At 43.6% G+C, this 26,321-nt stretch overlaps 2 protein-coding genes across 7 annotated transcripts in view; one reads left to right on the forward strand and one right to left on the reverse strand.

Moving 5' to 3' along the window:
- Positions 1 to 235: 235 nt before the first annotated feature.
- MCFD2 (multiple coagulation factor deficiency 2, ER cargo receptor complex subunit) lies at positions 236 to 19,345 on the reverse strand. 4 transcript variants are annotated; one of them, XM_086745755.1, is made up of 6 exons: positions 18,844 to 18,948; positions 17,595 to 17,743; positions 16,727 to 16,886; positions 12,069 to 12,238; positions 1,370 to 1,466; positions 236 to 1,295 (listed from the first exon to the last, which is right to left on the reverse strand). In XM_086745755.1, exons 1-5 carry the CDS (start codon positions 18,913 to 18,915, stop codon positions 1,394 to 1,396), a joined length of 624 nt encoding a protein of 207 aa, XP_086601881.1. In that variant the 5' UTR covers positions 18,916 to 18,948; the 3' UTR covers positions 236 to 1,295; positions 1,370 to 1,393. The 4 variants fall into 4 exon arrangements, with proteins under 4 accessions (XP_086601881.1, XP_086601880.1, XP_086601879.1 ...); XM_086745754.1 differs by lacking the exon at positions 18,844 to 18,948 and adding an exon at positions 18,444 to 18,563; XM_086745753.1 differs by lacking the exons at positions 236 to 1,295; positions 1,370 to 1,466 and adding an exon at positions 2,880 to 3,190 and having other exon boundaries at positions 18,844 to 19,345.
- A 176-nt stretch (positions 19,346 to 19,521) lies between these two features.
- The window catches only part of TTC7A (tetratricopeptide repeat domain 7A), a 180,021-nt gene continuing 173,221 nt past the window's right edge, over positions 19,522 to 26,321 (forward strand). For 2 of the 3 annotated variants that reach the window (XM_086745749.1, XM_086745751.1), the window contains exons 1-3: positions 19,537 to 19,699; positions 22,460 to 22,623; positions 24,463 to 24,631. In XM_086745749.1, coding sequence (XP_086601875.1) covers positions 19,537 to 19,699; positions 22,460 to 22,623; positions 24,463 to 24,631 — 496 coding nt within the window. Of the gene's footprint in view, positions 19,700 to 22,459; positions 22,624 to 24,462; positions 24,632 to 26,321 lie in introns of all 3 variants that reach the window. The other variant, XM_086745752.1, reaches the window with a different exon arrangement.

The raw sequence follows: 26,321 nt of genomic DNA on the forward strand, positions 1-26,321 counted from the left end.
CTGTGGTAGGCAGAACATAAGGGTACTGTAAAAAAAAAGTGGCTTCATACTGAATTTTCCTTAACTGAGCTTTCTCAAAGCAACGTGGGTTAACGGGTCATGAAGTGACTGCATGGGCAAAAAAGATACATAGCAGAGAATGACAGAAATCAAAACTAAGAGGGATGGTTTTTTTAGACCCACTGTGGTCATCTTCACACCTTCCCAGGCAAGAACTGTTTGCTGTAGTATAGGACAGGTTTAAACAGAACATTTATTTGTTGCAATCACTAGCTGTAAGTATCAGCAACTCTGAAAACAAGGGATTATATTTTCTTCTTTCTTCAGATTCTGTTTTGTCTTCTGCATGAGGAGTGGATCTTTAGTTAAGAGCAGATACCTCCACCTCTGGCTTACGCATGGCCTCCAAAAGCTGTGGTCACCTAACCATCCTCTGAAGTCCCGCATGAAGTACTTGTGAGAGCATGTCTGCAATGTGAAAACTCTGATGGTGGGCAGCACTCAGAGGTGTCATCAGCAGTCAGTCCTTTAGGATTTCTTCAGGTAAGCGCTGCAAGCACAGTGAAGACAGGCACCCTTTCGCTGTCTGTGCTGTACAAGTAATGCAGATACATGGGTGAGCTCAGTTACTCCACACTTCAGGCCAACACCTTTCACAAGCAATTCAGGATCTGCTGCAAAGGCATGCAGAAGACATGTACAGGAGGTCAGACTTACTGTCCAGTCTTGGAAAAATCAGAATATAATTTTCTTTCTTTTTTTTTCATCAGGCATTTTTCTTTAAAATATGTAAGATTTTTTTTTTTCTAAGAAACCTGGGAATTATTGCTTAAAATCAAGCAATAATACCTAATATTGGTAAGTGTCAGTAGAAGTTATCTGTTGGCCATGTTAATGTATTTATCTCATTCTAGCACAGTAAAACATGAAGTTGCAATTTCAATGAGTATGAGAAAGGCCTATGAGCAGTTGGGTTTACACCCTCAAGGGAGAAGCTGAAGAAAGGAAAGGGAAAAAAACAGGAGTACATGATTTTTTCTGTACTGATTCACAGGCCTGTTTGCCATCAAATCTAGCACTGTGGTGGTGACATGGACTTGTTACAGCTAAAAGCAAAGAATGCAGAAAGTAAGGGGGTTTGACCCTAAAGCTTGAAATACTCAAAGGTTTAGTGTTTTCAGTAAGGCGATGATCCAAAGCCTATAAAGGCAGAAGAAAAACAGCCTTTGGCTTCAGCAGGCATTGCATCAGACCTTCAGATGACTAGCGATCAGCAGACTTCATTCTGTGTAATTCTGTATGAAAGAAGGATTAGTTCTCCAACATACAGTCAGCTGAGGAGGAATAAGACAGTGTCTTTGCAACTTACCCCTCTGGTCAGCAGATATCCCCATCACTGAAGGCAATGGAGGTGTTCTTGCACAACTGTTGGAAACTCATCTGTGCTTTGCAACTGCTGCCTCCCGCTAAGCCATCACCAGAGAGAGAATTAGCAGAGACTCCATTGTCACATACCCCAAGTCTGAACCCTGAGTTATATTTAAACGAGGACAGGAAAGAGTCTGAAGGCTCTATGACCCTGGTGAACTGGGGGATTGGTTTTTCTAAACGGGAAGGCAAATGTCGGAAGATCAGATTACAAGTGTCTACCCGTATGTTTTCACTGCGTGGTGGGTCAGCTGGAGTTCAGTCTCTGCAAATACCAAGGAGGTGGTTCCAGAGCAGTAAGCACTTCAGCAATTCCTAGCACCGGTGGTCTCAACTTGGGAAGGTATTCAGAACATGTCTGAAAGCCAAAAGCTTCTTTAACTGCTAATTTAATACAGAAGAGCAAACCACTGGGTAAGTCCCTGGAAGATAGACTAGACCAGGTTAATTTGTTATATAATCCCTTTTTAATGTGGAGAATTAAGGTGACGGCAAGATGACTATGTGATTAATTCTGCAAATAACTACTGGTGAGTATTGACATAAAAGAAGGGAGAGGGCAAGTTAATTTCTGCTTGTTGTTTTCAACACGTGCCAAACTCTTACTTCACACCAGTGAGGAAAGGCTGGAAGTTGTGTGTTTCATATGCATGAAGTAACACTTGGCACAAATCGCTGAGGGGAGAAAAATAAAAACCACTAAAGCCCAGCAACCCAAACTGTCACTTGCAGACAATTTTTCTACTCTCTCTGTTGGAAAAAAACTAAGCAGCCAAACACTAAATGAAGGCCTCATACAGAGTATTCCACCTGAGTAAACCCAGGTGGCTGATCCTCCTCAAGTGAAATAATGTGCTGAAGAAAAGTCAGCGATAGCCTTGGTTTTCAAATATCTTCCTCTCCCTTCTTGGGAAGTGCTGTCATGGGCAGTCCCAGAATGGGACAAGAGCGGAGCAGGAGAGGATGACAGTGCTTTACTCAAGTTGGTCTTTTCTTCTGCTGAAGCCCTGGGCCATGAAAAACCTGTTCTTCCCGATTGCTAGGAATGGAGGTGCTGGGGCTTTTCATGGCTAACAGCATCTGCCCTGCTTGGGGCAACTCCACTGTGTGGATCAGGATAATAGAGTTTACGTCGTCCCTTTACCAGCACTGCTGGATTCGCTCCAAACTGCTGGAGGTAGCTGTATCTGCACAGCCTACCTCTATCTCATGTGTCCTCACATAGACCTAGGATATCTTTGACATTTGGGCCATGGCTACCAAGGCTCTGAAGGTAGTAAGGGGCCCTAATGTCCCTGCCCAGCCCCCTGCTCACCCTATCCAAGGCCCAGGACCCCAAATCAGCCCCCGCTCCAGTGATGCCACAGCAGGGCTGGGCTCCAGTTCTCCACATCCCTGCCTGGTCATGGTACCCACTGAGCTGGGCCCACATCCTATCCCGTCCCCACAGCCCATGTGGTGCCCTGGCAATGCACATGGGTTACATGAGTTTTCTCACGTGTTTTCTGTTTGAGATGACATCCTGTGCTCACAGGACTTGGTGACCGTCTAAGTCTTCCCTGTCACTTATGTAAGTAAATACATGAGTAAGTATATTTATTGAGAGTCAAAACATGTATATGATATATGGGATAGAACATAAAGAAGTATTATGTATTGTTTCTCTATGATTTCCTCCCACCTCACTGTCCTTTCTCCTCCTTGTTCTCTCTAACTTCATGTCTACAGGGAAGAGGAGGAGCTGAGGATGAAGTCATGAAGCCTGGAAAGCAAGAGATGACACTGGGCAAATTCATATCAAGAGTTAATTTCAGCATGTTTCCTATCAAGTCACTCAGGAATCACACCGATACTTTCCTTCTATTCAGCTGATGGCTAGAATATGACTTGTAAAGCAAAGCTTGCTTGTTCAAATCACTCCCTTATGTTATTTTTAAAGAAAGAAACTGTTTTTGCAGTTTGACATGTTTCTTGTTTTCAGACCATGTTGATTTTCTGTGTGGTTCACTCTAGGCTTCCTACGACTGACAGCTTATTATCTCGCCTTATGAAAATCTTGCATGACTTCTGGGAGCCGTCTATCAAAAGGAGAGAACACGCTGAGAAGCTGGTACCTTCTCTCTAATTATCTGGGTTGATGGTGGTTCAATGAACCTATTAGCAGCCTGAAGTGACTTGCATCTTTACAGGTACCGTGCTGCATGGTCTTTCTCTGCAATGTTTAAATGGCAAATGTAGTAGTATCCCAGTCTAACTTCACCTCTGGTCTAACGGTTCCCAAATGCAGCTGGCTTCACTCAGGTTGGACAGTAGATCCCCTCCTGTGCCTTTAGAAGTAATGGCTGTAGGAGAATGTTCCCTCCTCCCCTTATCTCCTGTCCTCTGAAAACGCCTTGCTTCAAAGTTTATGCCTTTCAGTGAAGCACTTAAGCACACACTTAGCTCTAAGCACTTAATTCCTGTCATTTCATTGAATAGGGATGGATTTAAGTGGCTACTCATAGTTCATGGTTTGCCAGCACTTCAACAGTTTCTTTTGCAGTGGCCAGATAAGATAAAAGTTAGGAGCCAGCCTTGACAGTCCTGCGCCTGGGGGAATGGTTTGCTTTCTGGTAGTGATGGACACCACCATTCAAACCTTTCATGATACTCCACACTAGAGACTGACCCAGCTGCTCACTGAGGAAAGGTGCTCTCCAGAAACCGAGGTCTGACCAGCAGGAAAATGGGAGAGGGAAAGATTCCCCGACTTTCTCTGGTTGTGCCCTACTGGTAGCACCACGCTCTGCTGGGGCAGGACACCCCAGCAGCACAGCAGGGAGTCAAGCCTTCATATGTAGCCATAATATCTCAGCTCCCCAGCATAGATCTGGTGGAGGCAGCTGTGCCCTATCCCTTCCAAATCCTATATACCGCCATCCTCAGTCACCCACAGAGATCTTTTCTCTGCTATGCCTCCTCCCATGATCAGCTCACCCTTATGAGTCAAGAGCGTGTATGTTTAAGGACAGCTCAGGGAGTGAAAAGAGAGAGGAAAAACACTATTCAAGTTGTTTAGAGTCTGGCTGAGCTAACAAAGTCTGAGCACCTTGTCCACACTGGGATTAAGTGCTAAGAAATAACTGATCATAAGAATAAGAGAAAAATAAATAGGCCATATTCATCTGAACAGTAGAAATAATCTTTGGGTGTGGTGCCAAGATGAAATGGGATGCACTGCAGTATGGCCAGTGATAGACTCCAGTTTTTCACACTGGTTATAATGCAGACGAGTTCGGAAGCTGCACCTCTCCAGGGAGGAGAGGTTGTAGGGTAGCATGTAGTAATCTATCTCAAAGTGAGACTTTTCAGAGAGTTTTTGGCTGGCATTTGGAAATATCCTTGGAAGCTTTACAATCATTTCATTTTGCTCAAATTGGTGTGCATTAGCATTTTTATCTATGGCAATGAAGGAGTTTGGCTTAGGACTAGTTGCCACTGGCTTCCCAAGGATTATAAAAGCTAAGCTAATGAAGGACCTTGAGCGGATGGCAAACCTCACTCTTGTGCCCCTGTAGCTCTGTTTTACAGGGGATTATATCCAGACAGTTTCCAGCCCAGACAGCTGCTAGGGAAGAGTGGACCACTATGTCTACCAGAGCTTGGCAGAGCTGTAACCAGCTTTATTTAAAGGCTTGTTTTTGAACATAAAATAGAACATAGTCTGTTTTCAGCTACACCAGGTAAAAACATGATATTAGTTGCTGGCCCTGTCCCAGTCCTTTTGTGCTGCTGCAGCAACAAAAGAAGTCAGAAAACTGTGCTCACCAATAAAACGTGGAGCAGTTGTTCTGCAAAGGAGTCACCTGGCACCTGAGCCCTGTGCCCCTGCTCTGCTCCCCATGTTGCCAGCACAGCTGAGCACCTCTGGGAATGTGGTCACCCAAAACCTCTGGGCTGCTAGCATGGTCCTGGCAGGTGTAAGTGGCATGGCTCTGTGGAGGAGCCCTGTGGCTCTGCTACCTTGTGCTGGCAGCCACAGACGAGCTGCATTCATGGCCCTGCTCCACCCTGATTATAAGTGTGGCCATCAAGGATGGACAAAACTGAGGGAAAAACTAGGCTTCTTTGTTGACATGAGGCTTTTAAGTTACATAGGTAATGACAGACAAGTTAAGTTGGGGAGGAAGGACACTAGTCAGCCACCTTGGGAATCCCTCTTTCTGAACATGGATGGTATCTTTTGTGGCACTACTTTGGATAGCCGAGTTGTGCAAACTCCCATCTATTTAGAGATCCAGTGGACTATCAGACAACAAAAACCCCAAATTGTATGTCATTCTGAGTACGTACTTGCTGTGAATGAATACAAAGACCTATTCACCACTCCTACTGCTCACATAACTGACAGATTAAATCACTCTCTGGCTGTGAAGACGACAGTGGCCCAACAGCTAAGGCTGTCTAACAGTTTCCATTAGAAGGCCTTGTTTCTGATTGTTTATAATTTTGCCAGGCGTCAGCTGCTTGAGCTGAAATTTCCCATGCCATATGTCACCGCAAACTGAAGTTTTGTGTGTGGAAGGGCCTAGATGAATAGTCACAGCATTTCCAAGCTCATGTATCACTGAAAAGTGACTTGAACACAAATTTCCAGTGAGTAACTGTACATTTCTCCTTTCTTGAAGGAGCAGGAAAAACATCTGGAGTTAGATGCTCCCCAGTGGTCGGTGCTCAGGCTGAAGTTGGAGTTGCACATAAACAGTCTCAGTGCAAGAGATTCCACATTCAAGGCTCTCAACTTGGTAGACAGTTTTAACCTTTTCTAAAATGACCAATCTCTTTTCAGGCTGTACTTTGTTCCACTGACGTACTTAGTCCCATATTGTAGCCCATGTTGTTGACGGAAGTTGTTTTAAGCAGACTGAGATTACGCTATCAGGGAGCACAATTTGGGAAGATGGCTTCTAGTGGCTTAAGTTTGAGCACATCTCAGATTTAGGTATGTATGATGGTTTTATAGCTCTCCTCTGCTCACTCTTTACCTTCTGCACTGCTGTCCAGTTGTATTTCTGACCAGCATTCCCTGTAATACAGGATCAGGAGCAGTTTTTCAGATCTCCTTGCTGATCTGAGCACCAGGCTGAAGTTACAAGTTCCTGGAGATGAGTTAGTTTGGCAGCTTTTAGAATGACTTAAATTTCGTCCACTGAATCAATTTTTTTTTTTCTCTGCATTTCCAGACAATACTAGAGAGGCCAACAGGAAAAGCTTTCAGGCTGAACTAAATTATCCCCAGGTGAGATGGTTGTGTTAGGAGGCCATTTGGCGACTAGAAGTAAGAGGCATGGGTGCGAGTCAGAAGTGTGATGGGGTTTAGTGGACCTAAAGTAACTTTGAGGATGATATGCTATTTCTGGGAGCAGTATCCGCAGATGACAGCTCAGTTGCACATTGGGTGGAAATGTGCTCTCTGATCTGCGGCATATATAACCCTTTCCCTACAGATATTTTTATTAGACTGAGCTTCACAAGCCCCTAGAGAGGACATCCAACTGCCACAGGAATCCGAGAAGGCTTGTGTAAGGTCCCTAGAGGAGTTTTTCCTTATCCATTGTGCAACTCAGAATATTTCCGGATCTCAATAAAAGCTCTGTATGTGCTACGTTTTCCCAAAGCGAGCATCAAAGTGAACTGTAGGACCTATTGGCTAGGAACTACCTAGAAGCAAACTTTGTAGCCACCTAGAATATTTTAATTTAACTACCCATATTACTGGACTTTCACATGATTTAGAGCTCTGACAAACCTGAGTTCCCATTGAACTAGATCGCTTCGGTTCAATTAGTAATGTTATCCCAGGAAAACAGTGTTCAAGATGGCCTACAAAAAATATCTGACCATTTACTGTACTCTGCTTTTATGGTGGGTTTTGCAGTTGTGCTGTGTTCTGTAATGGCATTGCCATGGTGTTAGCTGTACCTTAGCTAGCTAATTTAAAGCTAGTTGGGTATGTCAATGCCATGCTGCAATCTTAATAAGGTCTGTGGTGGAGACACATCTGCAGTCAGAAATTGTCATCATTCTGCACTGCCAACATGGTGTAATACTCTGCACAAATCCTCAAGCCAGACCTTAGGAAATGAATCTGGATCCTATAAACATTTTAGTTGGAGGAAGCAAAAATACTTGCATGACCTGCCAGGTCTTTTTGTCTCATAGCTAGGACTTCATAGGGAGGAAGTGGTCTTTTCCCTTGACGATAATAAAAACACTTTATATTTTTGCTACAATGGAAAGATCACGCATTATATAGATCACACTGAACAGTATTCAGTAAACTGCAGATGTCCTTAAGTTTCCATTATAAACTTTATTTTATTCCTGTTCCTCACTTTGCCAAAATTAGCCCTATACACCTACAACTTCACAGGCATCATCTTATTCTGGGACAGATTTTTTTGGAACAGTTGAAGGAAACTGGTCAAGGTGTTTAAGAGAGATGATGGCTAAAATAAATGAGATCATCTGCTTGGAGAGTTTCCTAAAGACTTTGGCTTGTCATACCCTGAAAATTCATTTGCCTAGAGATTCAAAAAATATTTCAAATCTGTTGGTCTTGGCTAGAAATGGTGCCTTTGAATAGTTTTAGGCTGTCTGGTGACAGAATTATTTGGTTACTGAAAGTGGTTCCTGCCTCAGTGTGTGTACGTATATGTGTTATGTGTTCTTTGGAGATTTTAACTCAACTAGTTAGTGCCAATGTGCTGATAAATTTATGGTGGCGTATGTAAGGTTTCTAAACAACTCTGCGTGTATACTAAACAGACATGTTCCTTCTTTGAGACTAGTCCTGTCTGCATGTACTGCTGTATAAAATCCTGACCTGTGTGTTTCCTGACTCCCACTGCAACCCATGCTGAAGCTGACAGCGTGGCTTTACAACCTCTTCTGCACAGTCCCTGGAGACCTCTCCCAAAGGGAACAGCATTCCTCTCAAAGGGAACAGCATTTCTCCCAAAGGCAACAGTATTCAAATCTCTTTCTACTCATCCCCGTGCTCTTTCCTGGGTCAAAAATTTCATACCTGCCATGATTCGTGCCAATATGTCAGTCTCTGATGGCTGCGAGCCACACATGATGAGACTTAAGTCAGTATTATTTTTCAGCATATATTCGGGCCACGAAGATGATAAAAGGGCTGGAGCACCTCTCTTATAAGGACAGGCTGAGACAGTTGGGGCTGTTCAGCCTGCAGAAGAGGAGGCTCCGGGGAGACCTGATAGCGGTCTTCCAGTACCTCAAGGGGGCCTACAAGAAAGATGGGGAAAGGCTGTTCAGTAGGGCCTGTTGCGATAGGACGAGAGGTAGTGGTTTTAAAATAGAGGGGGGTAGATTTAGATTAGAAATTAGGAAAAAATTTTTTACAATGCGAGTTGTAGAACACTGGAACAGGTTGCCCAGAAAGGTGGTGGAGGCCCCATCTCTGGAAACGTTCAAGGCCAGGCTGGATGAGGCTCTGAGCAACCTGATCTAGTCAGGGATGTCCCTGCTCCTTGCAGGGGGGTTGGACTAGATGACCTTTGAAGGTCCCTTCCAACCCTAACCATTCTATGATTCTATGATTCTATCTTCTGTGGCTTATTTCTGGTTTTATGAGTTCTAAGGTATAATGTTCTATTCTTAAAGAGGATTTATTTCAAAATATGTGCTAGGGCTTTCTCAAAATTGGGTAATTTTTAAAGACAGTTCTTGAAGTGTGACCAAAACCAGAAGCAAACAGATTCATTAGACAATTTTCAGTGTCTCTCACTTTAAGTAAGAAGAATGTGACATCTGGAAACAGTATAGTTGTGCTATATCGCTGCATCCCCTTAGCTTGTACTGAAGGTTTTAGCATAGCAACATCAACAGTAAAGTCTGCCCAGGATGCACCATTGACCATGGGACATTGCCCATGTCCCATAAGACCTTGCTTTTAGTTAATAATGTTGCCAGACTTTAACATTTAAGCCTTGATCTTTCTGAGCTCCTGACTTTAGTTGGTTTTGTTGTTCTTGGAGTCAAATCCCTGACCTACAAAATGTCCCTGCTTGTTGCAGGGAGGTTGGACTAGATGACCTTTAAAGGTCATTTCCAACCCAAACTATTCTATGATTCTGTGATTCTATTTGGGAGAAGTATGACACCATGCTTTCTCTGTTTATTATTCCATCAGCATCTGTTCTTGGCCGCTATCTGAAGCAAGCTCTTGGGCTAGATGGACCTTAGTTTTGACTCAGTGTGGATGTTCTTACACTATATTCTCAGTATGAACAAAAACAGTTGACTATTTGCTGAAAGCAGGGCTAGGAATTCATTTTATCATTTTAAAGACTCTTAACAGTCTTTTTACTGTTGTTCTTTTTTTGTGAAGAAGCTGTGGTAGCTCCATGCTCTGGAGCTAGGAGTTGAATCCTAAGCGAAACATTATCTTGCAGTCAGGAATATGCTTCTTTCTCCTGTTCTGGTTCCAAGAGCTCACTTCTGGCTCTTCATAATGGCATTTTGAATGTGCTCTGTAGAAACTTGGCAGGGTTTTGCCCTTAGATGATGTTGATAGTGAGCATAACCTTACAGGACTGAGCAGGACATCATTGCTGGTTGCAGGCTGCTCTGCCACGCAGCACGGAACTGAGTGCAGCAGAACTGTCGAAATGGCCGTTGTCTTCTGTGGCTGAAGAACTGCATGACTGGAAGGTAGAAGTAACGAACAAGTTTTCAGGGGCTTTCAAGAGGGAAAATAGGTTATGATGATAAGAAGATGAGATGTATAACTGAGATCTAGATGGATTAGGGCAAAACTGGAATATGGCTGGCTCAATAGGAGTCTACAGAGATGATGCCTTCAATGAAAATCTCAAATGAAACTTGAAATGGGACCAAGGCCCACAGAATTCCTTGCAAAACATGTGTATTTTGATAGGTTACGATGGAATTAGCCCGTGGATAGAATTAGCCAACCAGACTTGACCTCCTGCCCCTTCCCACAGCAGTTTCATTTAGATCACAGTTCACTAGCCTGTTCATGAGGATATAATAGGAAGTACTGCTAAAGGCTTTGCAAAAAATTAAATAAAATTAATAAATTCAAGCTATATGACATCTGCAGCCATTACTTCACCCTCCCTTTAAGACTCCTAGAGTGAAGTTGATCAGGCTGAGGCAACTGGAAAACATCTAACTTAACTGCTTACTCTCTAAGCAGATTTTGCATATTTTGGGCTAAAATTTTATCCCTTTTTCCTTGCAATAATGGCACTATCTGCTTGCTGTTGACTTTTTTAGTAAAGATTGATGAAAAATGGAGGAAAAAAGGACATGAAACTCTTCAGTTTCCTTGATGTTCCCTGCTGTTAGCACTCCCTCCGTCTTTGAGTAGTGGTCCAAACTTACCTTCATTTTTCTCTTACAACTTTGCCTCTAAAATTTCTGTTGCTTTTCATAAGTTCTGCTAGTTGCATCTTGTGTAGTTTGTTATTACTGACTGTATACACCCCTCCAACCCACCCATGAATGGAGTATTCTCTTGGGTTCTCTACCAGCTGACCTACTTTCTACTTTACAGATATCTCTCTTATGCTTGCGGTCAATTAAAAGGTTGTGAATTAGCTGACTTCTGCTGAATTTCCTCAAAAATGGCATAAGTTGCACTTGGTTTCTTATTAGCATTTCTTGAAGGAACTGACAGTTCTCCGTAATTTGCTTTTCCTTTAGATTTGCCTCTTATGAAATCTTACCTATCCATTCTCCAAGTTTATTGACATCTGCCTTCTTGAAATCTAGTGCTGTCAGTCACTCAGTTGGATCAAGCGGCAGAAGTTGACACTATGATGTTCACTGCAGTACTGATTTCTTGTAAAATGTCGGATCTGGTAGTAGACTTTGAGTTGTATGTTACACTGCCCTCTACCTACATGTAAAACTGCCACTCAGCTGAGGAAGACAGTGACAATTACAGTATGTATTAACCCTTAAGATTTAGGCTGCTGTTCAGAATTTAGGAAGAAGAATGGGAAGAAAAGGGTAACTTCAGAGAAACCTGCTGTAAGGCATTAATAACTGCCCTTATAATGGATCTCATTCAATGTGGACAGAGGATCTGTGCTGATGAAACATTTAGAACACAAATTCCTTGTGATAATAAATATTCCAGACTAAGGTATGCAATGATCCTTGCCCTAACATGTTTATTAAAAACTTAGAACATTACGCAGCTGTTTCATGATGCAATGGGCAGACAGTGAGACTGTGATAGGGGAGAGGAAGGAAAAAACAGTAAGCTTCACCTTAAGCAAAAATGGCTGAACAGACCACACTGGGCCTATGCCTTGTAAGAACAGCGACAGAAGCTCTTGCTGACATCTAATGCAAAACCAGTAAGACTTCAGGTCCTACGAAAACCCTGTAATAGTCTTTAAAGGTGATTGAAACCACTGTAGATACCTCCTGGACCCTCTCATAGGTCAAGTAGAGATGGTCAAGAAGTCAGGCCAAGCCTGGGGCTTATATTAGAAAGCCTTCCCGTTACACAATTATTTCTACTGATAATATTACAATGCAAGTTTCTTTACTATCACTTCAAGTTGATTTGGATTCCCTAAACAATGAAAATTAATTACCAGTAACCAGTCCGGCCATGATCAATTTTTATGACAGGTGTAAACTGATAAAAATGTGGGGCATCATACTGGCAATGTGGCGTCGGAAGACAGAGGAGCGAGCCCTGCCTATCATCAGAATAGTGGGGATGCTTTAGAGAAATCCCGGCTGTTGAAGCACTCCAAGTTACCTAGCACAGAGAAAGAATGTGCAGTGTCAATACGCTATCTAGTGGCTGCATCGATTATGACATTATTCCTGCATTACTCTTCCCACGCTTGTGAATTGCAGTATTAGAAAATACTTCCGATGAAATCAGGATTTGGAAGTCTGTAACCATTCCCTAATGAATCTAAGACATTTTGATGTTATAGGTCATTAATTAAAAAAACCAACGTAGTAAAGCCTGCATGACTATGCAGACAAAACTGTTGCTGGGAAGTTCTAGGCAGTGATTCTTGCCATTAACAGCATTCTGATGGGCCCTGGACAAGCAGTCAAGATTTTTCTCCTTCATATACAGAATATGTTCTAGATCAACTAGTAAAACCCTGCTCAGTTTAGGAGTGCTTCAAGAACAAGTTTAAGTATTTTCTTTAGCTGCTAGATTATGCAATATTTTGTGAGGTAAAAGCAGATAATCTAGTCACTTTAAACTGGGCACGTAGTACCCAGTAACACAAGGCCAGATACGTTCTCCTCTAATGGGGAAAAATAATCCCCATCTCTTGAGATCATAGATTAGGAAGAGGTGAAGATCACGCACAATGGTATTATCGCGGTTTTCTGTTTTTGCCGGGGATGTGATTGACCTTCAGTTAATCATACACCCCTTCTGCTCTGTTATTTATGCCATCTGTGAAATAGAGACAGTACTGTTCTACGGAAGCTAAACCAGCTTTATAGCTGGTGAGTACTGCTGTAAAGTCCATATTTTCTATACTTTATGTATGAAATAGAAAATACTATATGTATGTATATATGATCTGTACCAGCACATTTAGGGTATTGCACGCGCTACAACTAAGCACACAGATTTTTTTTTTTTAAGAAGTCTGACTCACCACTCTCAGCAATTTTGGACTTTTCTACTCAATAACAGAGAAAGCTCCCTAGACAGCTGTTAAACCATTTATCTTTAAGTGTACTTAAAGATAAGTATTTGTATTTCTTTTAGGAGGCTGAGTAAAGACTCGATGATGCAGGTTTCAGCTTGGGTAGCACTTCTTGAACTGTTCTTTCTAGGAAAGCAGAAATTTTGTTTTGATCTTTCTTCATGCATCATGAAATCAAAGGTAGCAAAAGGTCCTCCATTTTCAGTAAATAATTTTTCTATTTATACATACTTCTGAACTCTTAAAAACAAGTTTAAAGTAGTTGGTAAACAACGTTCATGTTACCTACGTCTACCATAATTATTTCTGTTATAAAGCTTCTATGGTGCATGTCTTTTGCCACGTACAATAGCAGTTAATAAATGTGTATATAAATACAACATATGTATATAAATGTGCCCTGCAGGTGGTTGCTGGACTAAGTTTACAGACTGCACTTGATAAGAAAAGCATGATTTTTAAGAGCAGTGCATAAAAGTCAATGCCTTGGTCTTGTTCTTTGTCCCAAATAAATCCAAATCTCAGAAGCTTATGCAATAAGCATGTAAGAGTTGGCACATCTACAGGCAACCTGCTTTAAGTGCTGAAAGCTGAGAAGCTTAACCTCTTCTCCCCTCCTACCCACAAGCATTTTCTATACTCTCTTCTAATTCAACATTCACTCCAGATTAATCATCCTCAAAAGAGACACTTAAAAATGCTTTAACTGAAAGAACAGCTTTCTTTTAAGATGACTGCTAGTAACAGTGACGAGCTTAAAAAGACAAAAAAAATAGGTACACTTCTCACAAGGACTTCCAGCCTTGTGAATCTAGCTCCAGAGTGCACAAACCCCAACTTCCCAACTTGTTTTTATTGCTTTTACAACCAGCACAACCCTGGCCACAAAAGTATCAAAATAAATAATTAGTAAAGAAAAAAGTCTGACACTCAGGATTCATTGCACAAACATTTAAACAGAAGAAATAATTTCTTTTACAAATGTGTTTCTCTTGTATAAGAATATTATTGTACAGAAAATAGCTCTTTATACATTTTACAGAAATATGCTAACATTTAGGTTCTCAATTAATGGATAAAGATTGATTGCAATTTAAGATTTCAGCTATGTTTTAGAGTCACCAAATATCAATAACACAGCAACACATCACTTCTCGAATATCCTTAAACTGTTTGACTTATCAAATACTGAGTCAAGACAGTGAAAACATTCCTAGAACCATGTTAATTTGCAAACACTAGTGTATCTTGAAACTGGTAGTTATTAAATACCTCCTGAAAGTAATACCGTAATTTAAGTGTCAAGGAACATGAACTTAAACCTTAACAAGGCAGCATTATTTGCTCATTTAAATTATCTTGCTGGCTAATACTGTAAAAAACAAATTGGACAGAAGCTTTTCTTTTAAACTGGCTTACTGTTAACGTGACCTCCAAAATGAGATAGCAGAAGCTACTCTAGTAAATGCTATACAGCATTAATACAACATGTAAATGTATTAAAAATACTTTCCTGTTCTTAAGATAACACCACAGAAGGTAGAGAAAAAAATCAGTAAATTAAGATCTAAAAAATAAATCTGTGAAGGATGAGAAGAAATTGAAACACTGTGTATATATATAGATTTATACGTAAAATGTAAGGGTATGCTAGGAAGTACATATATTTAAAAATACTAAATTTCTTCAAAGACTGTGTTAAAGTCCATATGGTATCATGTGAACCTCAAACATAAACCACATTCAAACGCTTTTCCTCTACTATTGCCGTTTCAAGCACCTGCACTTAAATGCAAATTTCCTTTGAAATTAGGGGGAAGGTAAAAGGACATTTATCCTTGAAATACAATGATATGCAGTAATCTTTTCTTGCTTGCTAGGTATTTTGTAAGTTTAAACAGAAGATATAAGCAAACAAGTACTATATAACCCAATGACAGAAAAACTGAAATTTAGGTTGTATATGATCTATTTAGTATTCATACACAGCTACTTAAGAGCCTGCCTGCTGTACCCGATGTGAATACTGTTGATGTTTCCATGTTTCAAGATTCAAATGTGTAGCTACGTTTAGTCAAACACGGCTCTCGCTCCGAGTTAGCCAGTCTCTTAACGTATACAACTTCCAAATCAATTCAGCTGGAACTGGCACACCTCTCCTTCTCACGGCACAGAGGTTGATATGAGACAGTAATAAATCACATTATACTGGTTCACATTTCCATGTAGTTAGAAGGAGAAACAAGCCCCCTGCAAATCCTTATTCCAGAGATTTTGCAAATTCTGCATAGTCAATGTATCCGTCATTGTTCTTATCATCATCTCTTAAGACATCATCTATTAGACTAATCAGCTCCTCTTCTTTCATTGCCTGGGTATGCTCACCACCTTCCTACAAAACCAAAAACATGTCAAACAGTTTAGCAGCGTTTCCCATCTAGTGGCATACATGACAGATTACTGACAACTAATTTTTTGTTAAGCTGCTCATGTTTGGTGCCTAATTTGGCACTAAGTTTTATGTAATCATTTATACCAATATAAGCAACTTTTACTAGGTGCAAGCCATGAAGTCCAGAGAAGCACTCTGTATCCCATTAATATTCTCAGCCAAAAGTTCTAAAAGCTGAATAGCACAGTGATGGGTAATAATCTAACAAACAGATGTATTCTTAACTTGGATCTTGATGTAGTATAGACACTATAGTTTCTACACAGTATAGACACATCTTCCTGTGCACCAGAACTTGCAAAATGCAGAGCTCAACAGCAACAGAGTAGTGAAGAAATCCAGCACAGTAGCTTAAAGTCAGTAAAATTCTTAGTATCACCTCTTATGAGCAAAGAGGAATACCAAGAGGTGCCTTTGCACAAGAAACAGCAAGTCATTATTCTGTTCTTGGCTGGGTATTTTTTGCCACAGGTGTCCCCAGGAGGTTATGCTATTCTGAATTGTAACTTCCAAAGGGTCAGTATGAGATAGTGTGTGAGTATGGTCTTCCTAACAATTGTATCTCCCTACTTTGTCCTTAAATGTTCCTAGCTGGAAAGACAATTTGTGTTTAGAAAAAGGCAGACCATGACTGGTTCTTCTAACACTAATTTTGTGCAGGAGGTCTCTTACAGTTTGTGTGTCCATGGCAGTAACAGTTTGGAGTTGAAAAGAGTAGCCCTAGAACCTTGAACATCATTGTATCGCATGCTATTTCTATAAACTCTCATCAGCATTATCCCATTCTAGATTACTTCCCTTTCTCCCCGTCCCTGCCTACCAAAGTATCCCCTCTGTCAAATCATTTTCACTCTACAGTCACTCTTCCTCACTCTAAAGTTTAAACTGCAATGGAGACTCCTCAAAAACTGCAACGCGACATGAAAAGCTGTGATAAAGCTAGCACATTTATAAATCAAACCAAAACTATCAGGGAGAAAACCAAGCTCATTTTCAGGCAAAACAGTAACTGCACTAAAGATGTGTTGTAACTGTTCTGTTCTATTGTAAGCTGCTTTTAGAGAGCTGGAACTCTTTCCAGACACACACGCTGTTACAAAATTCCACCTACCTCTTTGTGGACATGCGATATAGCAGTAGCAAGCTCTAACCCATCTAGCAAATTATTGCCATCATAATCATGCATTTTGAAGTAATGAAGCTGCAACTCTTGCGGAGACATCTCAGATTCTGGTTTCTCAATAACACCTTCCAAATGTTCCATGATGTGGCTAAGAAAAAAAAAATAAACCCCACAACAGTTAATATTTAATGCTCTGTTTACATCAAATTTAGTCTTTGATGAGACAGTCAAGTAGACAGGAAATACTGTATCTCTGAAAGCGCCCTGGGCAACCAGGACAACTGAAAGCTACAGTTTTATACTAAGATGCAGCAGGCACACAGGTGGTTTGTTACAGGTGCTGTACTGGCCTCTAATATCTTAGATTGCTGTTTCTGTTTCTTCTGGCCTACTTAGCAGGTTATCAAAACAACTGAAGCAGTGCCCAAAATTTCCTTTTGGCTGTTTGCCAAAGCACTGGAACTGCAGGACGATCTTTCCCAGTCAAATATAAAGTATTCTAGGGAGCTTTATTTGCTGCTACCACTGTTTTGTCTGCATGAAGAACAAATGTGAAAAAACTCTCACTCTACCTGTTCAGAATATGATTTTGTCTAAAGTATGTTGATCTAGGTAAGCAGGACTCCTGTAAGAAATTCTTTATAGTATGAGTAGGGCTAAAGGCTCCAGAGAGACCTTTCTAGGTCTAGTATCTCTAGAAACTTATCGAGCAAGCATGTCTCATATCTGACTCCAGCTAGTCCTACAACATCCTGAGAAAAGTCCTAGGCTTAAGTCCAACTCACGTAACAACACTTATGAGATAAGCAAATCATTAAGAAGTAAAGTTTACATTTTTAGAACATAGAACACATACTCTTTATCTTGTACCAAGTTCTTATCAAGGCGAATATTTGCGTGTTGACTCTCTCCTACATGTTCCTCAGCTCGGCCAGAGATGAAGAATGCAGCCAGAAAGCAGAACAGCAAAGGTATTCTAAAAATTCTTTGGGCCATCTTGATCTCCTACAAAAAGGAAAACATTCCCCCCCCCCCCAAAAAAAAAAAAAAACACATGAAAAATGCAATCTATTTTCAGCGCATTTACAGAGTGCTTAGAAATACCCCTGTTAAGTTCTAAAATAGGAGAACTCACTTAATTTCAAGCACTTAACAAGCAGAAAACCAGAGAGGTCCAATTAAGAATTTCTATGAGGACCTCTATTTCAAGGAAGCATACAGTAATTTTCAGAAAACGACTTTTCTTTTTCCCAGGCAGCGACTGTGCACTCTTTAGCCACGCTTGGGTCTTCATACACCTTCTAGGCAGCCAGCCACGCCAGCTCCAGGCAGATCTGCCCCACCGCCACGGGAGCAAAGGTCGCTTAGGGTACCAGAGGGGCTGCGTCTCAGCAGGGCTGTGAGGGCTGGTATGCCCCAAATAATACACAACTCCAAAAACGCACCGGTCACGGCAGCGCTCAGCGGCACTTCAGCGGGGCTGAGGCTTGGGTCCGGCTTCTCAGGCTGCCTCCCACCGCTGAAACGCTGCCCCGGTTCGGCACGGGGCCGCGCCGGGGGCCCTGACAGCGGGCACCGCGCTGGCTGCCTGCCCCCCACCCGGCACGGCCGCCGAGGAAACCCCCACCGCCCCCCGCCCAGGCCGCAGCACATCCCGCTCCGGCGCTGGCGGACGGCGAGGCCCCACCGCCGCCAGGCTACGCACCCTCGGGGGGCTGGGCGCCCGCCGCCGCGCCGTCCCTGCCGCGGGCTCCGGGTCAGGGGCAGGCGGGGCCGCGCTGGGGGCAGGCCGGACACCATCCCCGGCGTCACCTCTGACCCGACGCACGCCCCGCCCCCTCGCCCCTCCCCTTCTTCCCGCCCATTGGCTGCACCTTTCCGCCGACCGGAGTCTACGTCACCGCTCCGGGACCTCCACGTGGAGGCCTCGCGGAGGGACAGGTGGAGCGTGCCGCCCAGCGCGGGGCGGGGCGGGGACCGGGGTCCCGGGTCCCGCTGGTGCCGCCGCCGCTCGGCCTCGGCAGCCTCGACCAGCCCTGCCCCTCCCGCCCAAAACCCCACCCCCCGAAAGGGCGCACTGCGAGCGATGCCTCGGTCGCCGTTACCTTTCGTAGCTCGTAAACCGTGTGTTCTCCTCGCTTCCCCCCCTCACCGAATGTCTCGGTATTTTCGCACATGGCACGGAAACACCGGTTGCTGACACCCCTCCCGGTTGTGGCCCTCCGGCCCCGGGGAACGGCGTGGGCTTTCGGCTCGTTACTCGTGCACTAGCGGGTCGTTCTGCGCTGAACTTGCTACCGCAGCGGGGGGCGAGCGCTGCCAGGGACAGCAGACAGGAGGAAGCCTGGGGTTTGGGTCATTTCCGAGGGCCCCCGAAAGGCAGCTGCGCCCCCGGCCCTTCCCGCCGAGAAAGGGAGCCCCGCAGCCTCGGTAGCGGGGCAGCAAACACAGCGCCGCGGCGGCGGTGCCAGCACTTCCCAGGCCCCGCGGGCCCGCTGTGCGTGGCCGGCCGAGCGCGGGCACCCCAGCACACTCGGCGGGCGGCAGGGCCGGGAGAGCGGCCGCCTGTGCGGGGGAATGGCTCTCCGGCCCGGGCGTCAAGTGAGAGGCGAGCAGAGAGGGGTGGCCGTGAAGGACCCGCTGTCCCCGATCGCAGGCCTCGGGCGTGGAGCCGTCCCGCCCACGCACCGCCCGCTGGGCACCTGAGGGCCGGCGCGACCAGGACACCGCTGCCGCCGCGGGCGCTGCCGCCGGGGATTCCCCGCCGGGCGGGGCGGGGTGGGGCGGGGCAAGCTAAGATGGCGGCCAAGGGCTCCCACTCTCACGTGAAGCTGGAGGGGGAGATCGAGTGGTGCCGGGCGGAGGGGCACTGGGGGCAGCTCCGGCACCTGGCCCAGCAGCTGTTGCCGTCGGCACGGCTCCCGCGCAAGGCAGCGGCGATGGGGGGCGCGCAGGACGCAGGTGAGCGGTGGCAAGGGGCGGGCGGGCAGGGTGAGGCGGCGCGGCGGGGCGGCCGCCGTTACCGGAGCGCCCGGGCGTGGGCCGGCGGCGGGCGGTTTGTCGCTCCATGCCGCCGTCCGGGGCTCGGCGGCCCCGGCCCGGTGGGCTGAGGCGGGCGGGAGCTGCGGCTGCCCCGCCGCCCGGGGTTGCGGGAGAGGGCTGGGGGTGCGGGCGGAGGAAGCGAGGTGTCGCCCGGTGTCCCGTGTAGGCTCCCCGGCCCCGCGGCGGGAGGGAGGGAGGGATGCCGAGGAGAGGCGGCCGGAGGCCGGTAGCCGGCGATCGGGAAGACGGCTCTGTGCTTCCTCGTCGTGTCCGCGCTTCCGAGCCCGGCGGGCTGCGGAGGGAAATGCATCGCTGGGGGCTGTCGGTGGGAGTAAGGGGCCGCAGCGCTTGCTCGGTGGCTTCTGTGCCTTTGGGCTGTTGCCCCCGCCTCGGCAGGGTGACGTTCAGCTCTGTGCCTTCCTCTCCTCTAACAAACTCGGCTGGGCTGCGGCCAGGCTGCCGACCAAAATCTTCCGTGTTGGGAAATGTCTCTCTTTCGACTTCTCGATGTGTGTGATGCTGATTCCCTCTTGCCCCCTCCCCACCCTCTCTGGATGCCGCTAAACTAGTTCCCTACATTTCTGAAGAGGGCTGCTTTGTTTAAAGGCTTAGTCTCATCCAAGTATCCTTGCGCATGTCAGACAGGTTTCATAAATAGCAAATGTATTCTTACCTCTTTTTTTTTTCCTGTTGCAACACACTACTTTGTCCCTTTAGAATGAGATTGCTTGTAAGGAGTGAGACAGGCTAATGTAGAAATAGAAAATCCTGCATCTGTAGTCAACAGCAGTAAGTTGTGAAGAGGACCTGATCCCAGCCATCGTGCTGGTTGGTACAAGAGGTTCTGCCATTGAAGTCAGAGGAGCTGTTTCTGTAAGTGAACCCGCTTCTTTAGAGGACTGTTTCAAAGATGTGGCCCTAGAGTTAATTGAAGCTTGCTGGAGTGCAATAAACTTCACAGTGGGAAAGCATGGTGAGGGGAGATGTTAGCAGCTTAATACATGTTTGTTTGTGGGGCTTTCAAAGTGTATGTGTGATGCAGATCGAACCCCGTGTTGAGAACCACACGGCCAACCTTTGAACTTTAGTCAGATTTCAGTAGCGCTTCCCAAGTGCAGAGATCATCATGCAGTTTGAGGCATTAATAGTTGAAGAGTTCATATTAGTTTGTTCCCTTGTAATTAAGAGGCATAATGACAGTATGATTGCTGTAAAAACATCATTTGTTAATTTGCTGCTATGTCGTCATGACTTGCTAGTTATGAAAGAGTAATGCTTTGTTACTGGTACAGAACTTTTCTTCCAGCAGGAGACTAGCTACGATTTTGTGTTTCTAGAAACAATTGTGTGTCTGGATTATATTTTTTAATAGTAGTATTTGCTTTGAGAGATTGGGTGTATTTACTTCTTAATTGTATATGGTTTTATGTAATTCCTTAAGTTTGATTAAGAGATTAGTGACTATCTGAAAGCTCTTCAGCGTTGAGTAGAAGTGATTACATGCGAGGTTGAGGGAGAAATGTACTTGAACATTTAGACTTCTCATTTTATGTACGTATACTTTGTTCATGCAGGTTAGCTGTAGACCAGCAATTGAACAGGAAGAGCTATGGTTATAATTTGGTACGCAACTGAACACTTAAGCCACAACAACAACAAAATCTAAAACAATGCCCCCCTACCCAAGTTGATGCCACATGTAATGCATAGGTAGTAAGTGAGCATAAGTTGTCCCATGGACTGAAAGTATAGAAATAGTTACACTATCGTGTTTGCTGCATTCTAGAATTTCAGACTTTGAAATGTGAAGTATATATGAAATGTAGGGCTTGGCTCTTTGATTTACAAAGATTTTCTTACCCTGCTTGACCCACTAGTCAGCTGATTGCGATACTACTTTTATGAATAAATAAACTGCAGAACTGGACCCATCATGCAAGAATGCCAAGTACACTGGCTGATGAAACTTTTATTTTTTTGCACATGATTGCAACATCACACCATACTTCATGCTGTATCCAGTGCTCCTACCTATGTTTAAGTTTCTCTTCTGTTGAACTGTGAGCGGGAATGGATTTTAACATAGAAGGAATTTTATGTGACATGTTAGTTATGTCACTGGATCAAGCCTTGTGTGTCTTTAGTAATGAATGCGTGGAATGTGTTTAAATTCTCTATTTTGGGTTTTTTTTTTTCTGTGAACTTTCAGGAAAATCTTGAAAGTTTCTGATGTGGTTACTGTTCTACAGTGAAATTCCTAGGTTATCTGTAGTCTGAAGCATGCATTTCATGCTTGTACATTTGTAAATCTAAAGCATGCAGTTAAATGTTTGCAAAGATTGATCTTATAGTTTTGAAAGTGAGTTTTGTGGTGAAAATTCTTAACTGATACATTAGTGACAACATAAGAATGAACTGTGCTGTCAAATTAAAGGCTTCATTAGGGAAAATCTGCAAGTTAAAAGGAAATGTCGTTTCATTTTTTCATAGGAAACGTACTGTTTCCAGTAGCTAGAAGTTAATGGCACTTTTTTTCTGTCTGCTAGTTCTTCCTTACCCCCTGAATTGAGTTACTGTTTGTGTGTCTCAAAGGTATATTGTTTTGGTTTTTTTTTCAGTGCTGTTTATCAGCAGTATGACACTAAGTGATGTTTCTTGTTGGGTGGTATGTGCTTTCAGAGGACTATGGGAGTATGCTGCTTGCAGAGGCTCTACTGGAAGAGTGTTTGAAGGAAAACTTTGCCAAACTGAAGGACTCCATTCCACTGACAGAGAAGAATGAGCCGAAACTGAGTGAAGCTAAACAGTATCTGACCGATATCTTAACCAGAGGAAAGCTACGAGTAAGTGGGCTCTGTTGTCATAATTCTTGCCAACGGGATGCTTCTTTCGTATGATTATTAGTCTGATACAAGGTGTTGGCATTGCCTCTTCATGCCCCTGTATGTACAGTGCTGTATTTATACGTATTACTAATGGACTGGTAATTCAGTACACCTTTGCAGTGTCTTCTGTTGGGAGACTTAGAATCATAGAACAGCTTGGGTTGGAAGGGACCTTTAAAGGTCATCTAGTCCAATACCCCAGCAAGGAGCAGGGACATCTTCAACCAGATCAGGTTGCTCAGATCCTCATCCCAACCTGGCCTTGAATGTTTCCAGGGATGGGACGTTTTTCATATTTTCATTACTTGCTTTTTCATATGCAACCAAATCATGTGCTGCAAGTATATATCCTGGGTTGGGTTTTTTTTGTTGTTTTTTTTTTTTTTCTTTTGGTTTTTTTTTTAAGAAAGAAACAGAATAAATATTTAGGAGTTATCTGGGGTGATGGGGCATGGCCACACAACACTGCCGTCAGGCTAGCACAGCTGAGTGACTTACTGGTCTGAGGGAATTGTGTGTACCGGGTCAGCTGCAGATCAGAGGTAAAATGTGCCGCAAACTGCTGTCAGGCACTTAGGGTTGTGGTGTGAGACTAGGATTACAGCCTTGCATTGCTTTCAGTCTCTGCCAGATAAGTTTGCTTTTATTTTATTTTGTGGTCTGTGTGCATGGTTGGTAGCTGTCTGCCAACTCAGCTGCAGAGCTTTAGGAGTGTTTTAAGACTCTACCTCGATGGCGGCTGCTGTGTTGGTGTCCTTGGACACACAGTTGCGTAACTGGCTTTAAAAAAAACAATGAATTACAACAGTCTGTTCCACACTTGTATTACTTTTGGTCCTGAAACTTAGAGGCTAGTTAGCTTGGAAGTGTATACTATACTTTTATTGTGTTATTTTCCAGGCAGCACATGTGCAGTGGCTTTTCTGGGGGAGTTCCATGTTCTTAACTTCTTGAAAGTCAGCATATTTAAAAAGTGAAAAGGAGAGGGGAAGGAAGAGGAGTCCATTCAGCACCAGTAACAGCCAAGAACCACTGAATTCTTCCAGGTCTTGGTGTTAAGTTTGGCTGCATGAATTGCCATTACTATTTTTTTGTTAATGGTGACCTGGCTACTCATGCAGCATTGACCCTGTGTTGACTGCATGTATTAAAAAAGAAGTATGAAGGCTGGGAATCTTTTCATGCTTCCCAAAGCATAAAAAGGGTCTGAATGGATGTATTTTGCTGATTTTTTTTTTTGTTGTGGTTATTACACAGATTTGTATGTATGTATATTTTTCAATCCTTAAGAAACCAAACAAATCTTAGAAATAGCAGGCATGCCTTCTGTTTTTCTACTTCTGCCTGAAAATTCTTTGAGAAGGGAAGAAAATTTGGGAGCTTTCTTGCTCTTTAATTAAATGCACAGAGAAGAGGGGAACACTTGACTAAAAAGTGATGCTTTCTGCTTAGTTTAAAAGCAGGGGATTTATTTGGTTTGTATGTAGGTAGTTCTGACAATGGCAGGCTTTTATGTGCTGTCTGTGGCTGGTGAATCAAGAATAGGTCAGCTGAAACCCAAGAGGTGCCTTGTAAGCTGTGTCTTTCCAAAGTAGTTGCCTGACCTTTGCTGTCTGCTGCTCTCATTAGCATAGCTGTAGGATCTCTAGGCACTTAAATCTTTCCTCCTGTGGCCTGCAGAGCTAGCAATGTTGAGAGGAAATCATTATGAATCTGCTTGATTAGTTCTGAAGTACCTCATTCTTACTGTCTGGTATTTTATGTAAACATGCTTTTCCTGTCCCTCCTCTGTTTCAGCCTAAGTATATGACAGAAGCTATACTGATCCTAGGAAAGCTTCATTATGTGGAGGGATCCTACAGAGATGCCGTCAGCATGTATGCGAGAGCAGGAATTGATGACCTCTCAACAAAAGATGAGCCTCTGTACATGCTGCGTTTGGTAACTGAAGCCTTCGTTATTAAAGGTATAGGACTGTGTATGCATATTTGAAGTATGCTGTGTTTAGGTTGAAGTTGAAGATATTTCTCCAGGTTATTTGGTTGGAGCAGAGTTAGGGCAATGTTGTATGCTTTAGAAAATCCTACTGGGTATGGTCTGTGTAGTTTAAACTTAAAGGCGTTATGGAGTCGTAGTCCATGGTTTTTAAACTTGGCTGGCTCGTAAAGAAAAGCTTGAAATTGAAAATCTTGTGGTAACAGTTAAATCAGGTAAATCAGCAAAACACTTGAGTTTGTGTGTCCATTCTGGGAAAATCTAAATCAAGCACTCAGCTGAATTGAGGCCTATGCTTTCTTTGAGAAGATTTCGCCTACTTGTAAATTTTAATGATTTCTGTGAAGTAAGCAAGGATGATATTTCCAAGTTTTAAACTCTGGACTAACAGAATATGTGCTTTCAAAGCAGGTAGTATATTTTTTGCAATGCATGTCACACAGTATAAGACCTTATGTGCAAACAGGAATCTCTCCTCCCCCTTGTAATTCTACAGATGTTGCACTGTTTGAGAGATCCTAATAAAAACTGCCTCTGTGGGTAGTGAAATTGCATTTCCTTTTTGAGTGGGGGAAAGGAAGACCCTAGTCAGTTTTTGACTTGGGGGGAAAAAAGATCAGTAATCTTTTCCTTCATTTGCTTTCAGTTCCTTTATAAATGTTGCTCAAGTACTGCTACCTATCTACTGCTTTCTACTCTTTTCAGCATGTCCACCAGCTAATTAGGTGAATGAGAACTCTGATGATCAGATACCTTCAACTGGTATGTAAAAGAGTGAAACCAAATCAACCCAAAATACTGTTTGACTGGGCTGCTAGTACTACTGATAATAATTTGGGTGTTTCATGATCTCACACAGTCATTCTGCTTTTTTGAAAACCTGTTTGTGCTGCTTTGCTTGCTTTGATTTTGTTTCCTGTGGCACTGGCTGAATCTGCTTCATTAACGAGCTTTTGTGGAGCAGGACTAATTTACTTGTAACTGGCACTAACACTTGCATGGCACAGAGGAGTGAGTAACTGCCAGTGCATTCATAGCAGTGTTTTTGAGAGCAACTACTGGTGCCCTCCAGAGTCTGAAGGAGATGCCCTGTCCTTACTGGGAACTGGATAAGGCCCTTGGTGAGATGTCAGTGTAATGATGAGGTACGCATGAACGCTGCTGGAGTAACACTGTTTCTGTAAGGCCTCTCCTATGGCACTGACTACCTTACTTGCATATGAAGATATTGGGGTGGAAATATTTGCCTCCGAGGATGAGGCCGTAATTTTTTTTTTTTTTCCTATGTGGTTTAGCAGGCAACATAAATATTGTGTTGCCCCTGTGTTTGTGTGTAAACCATAAGGAGCCCCTGCTATTGCTGAGCAACCTCTGTGCTATTACTGTTGCACAGTTTTTTATCTTCCATGATGATTACTTCCAAGATATCACGGGTATAGTAAGTCACTCAGTATTCTGCCAAAGTTCCTGTCGGAGAAGTCCAGCAGAATGGAGCTTGTCCAGCTGAATTTGAAGAGGACACTCACTGGTAGGGTCACTGTTCCCCCATGCCATGTGCTAGACCTTTCGGTCTTAGAGAAGTAAGCCCTTAAATGTTAGAAATTTGTATAGGTAACTGTGGCAATAGCAGTGTGGATTTAAATTTTCATTTCAAAACATGT

Source organism: Chlamydotis macqueenii, chromosome 3, assembly GCF_036417535.1.
Source record: "Chlamydotis macqueenii isolate bChlMac1 chromosome 3, bChlMac1.mat, whole genome shotgun sequence".
NCBI classification, from domain to species: domain Eukaryota; kingdom Metazoa; phylum Chordata; class Aves; order Otidiformes; family Otididae; genus Chlamydotis; species Chlamydotis macqueenii.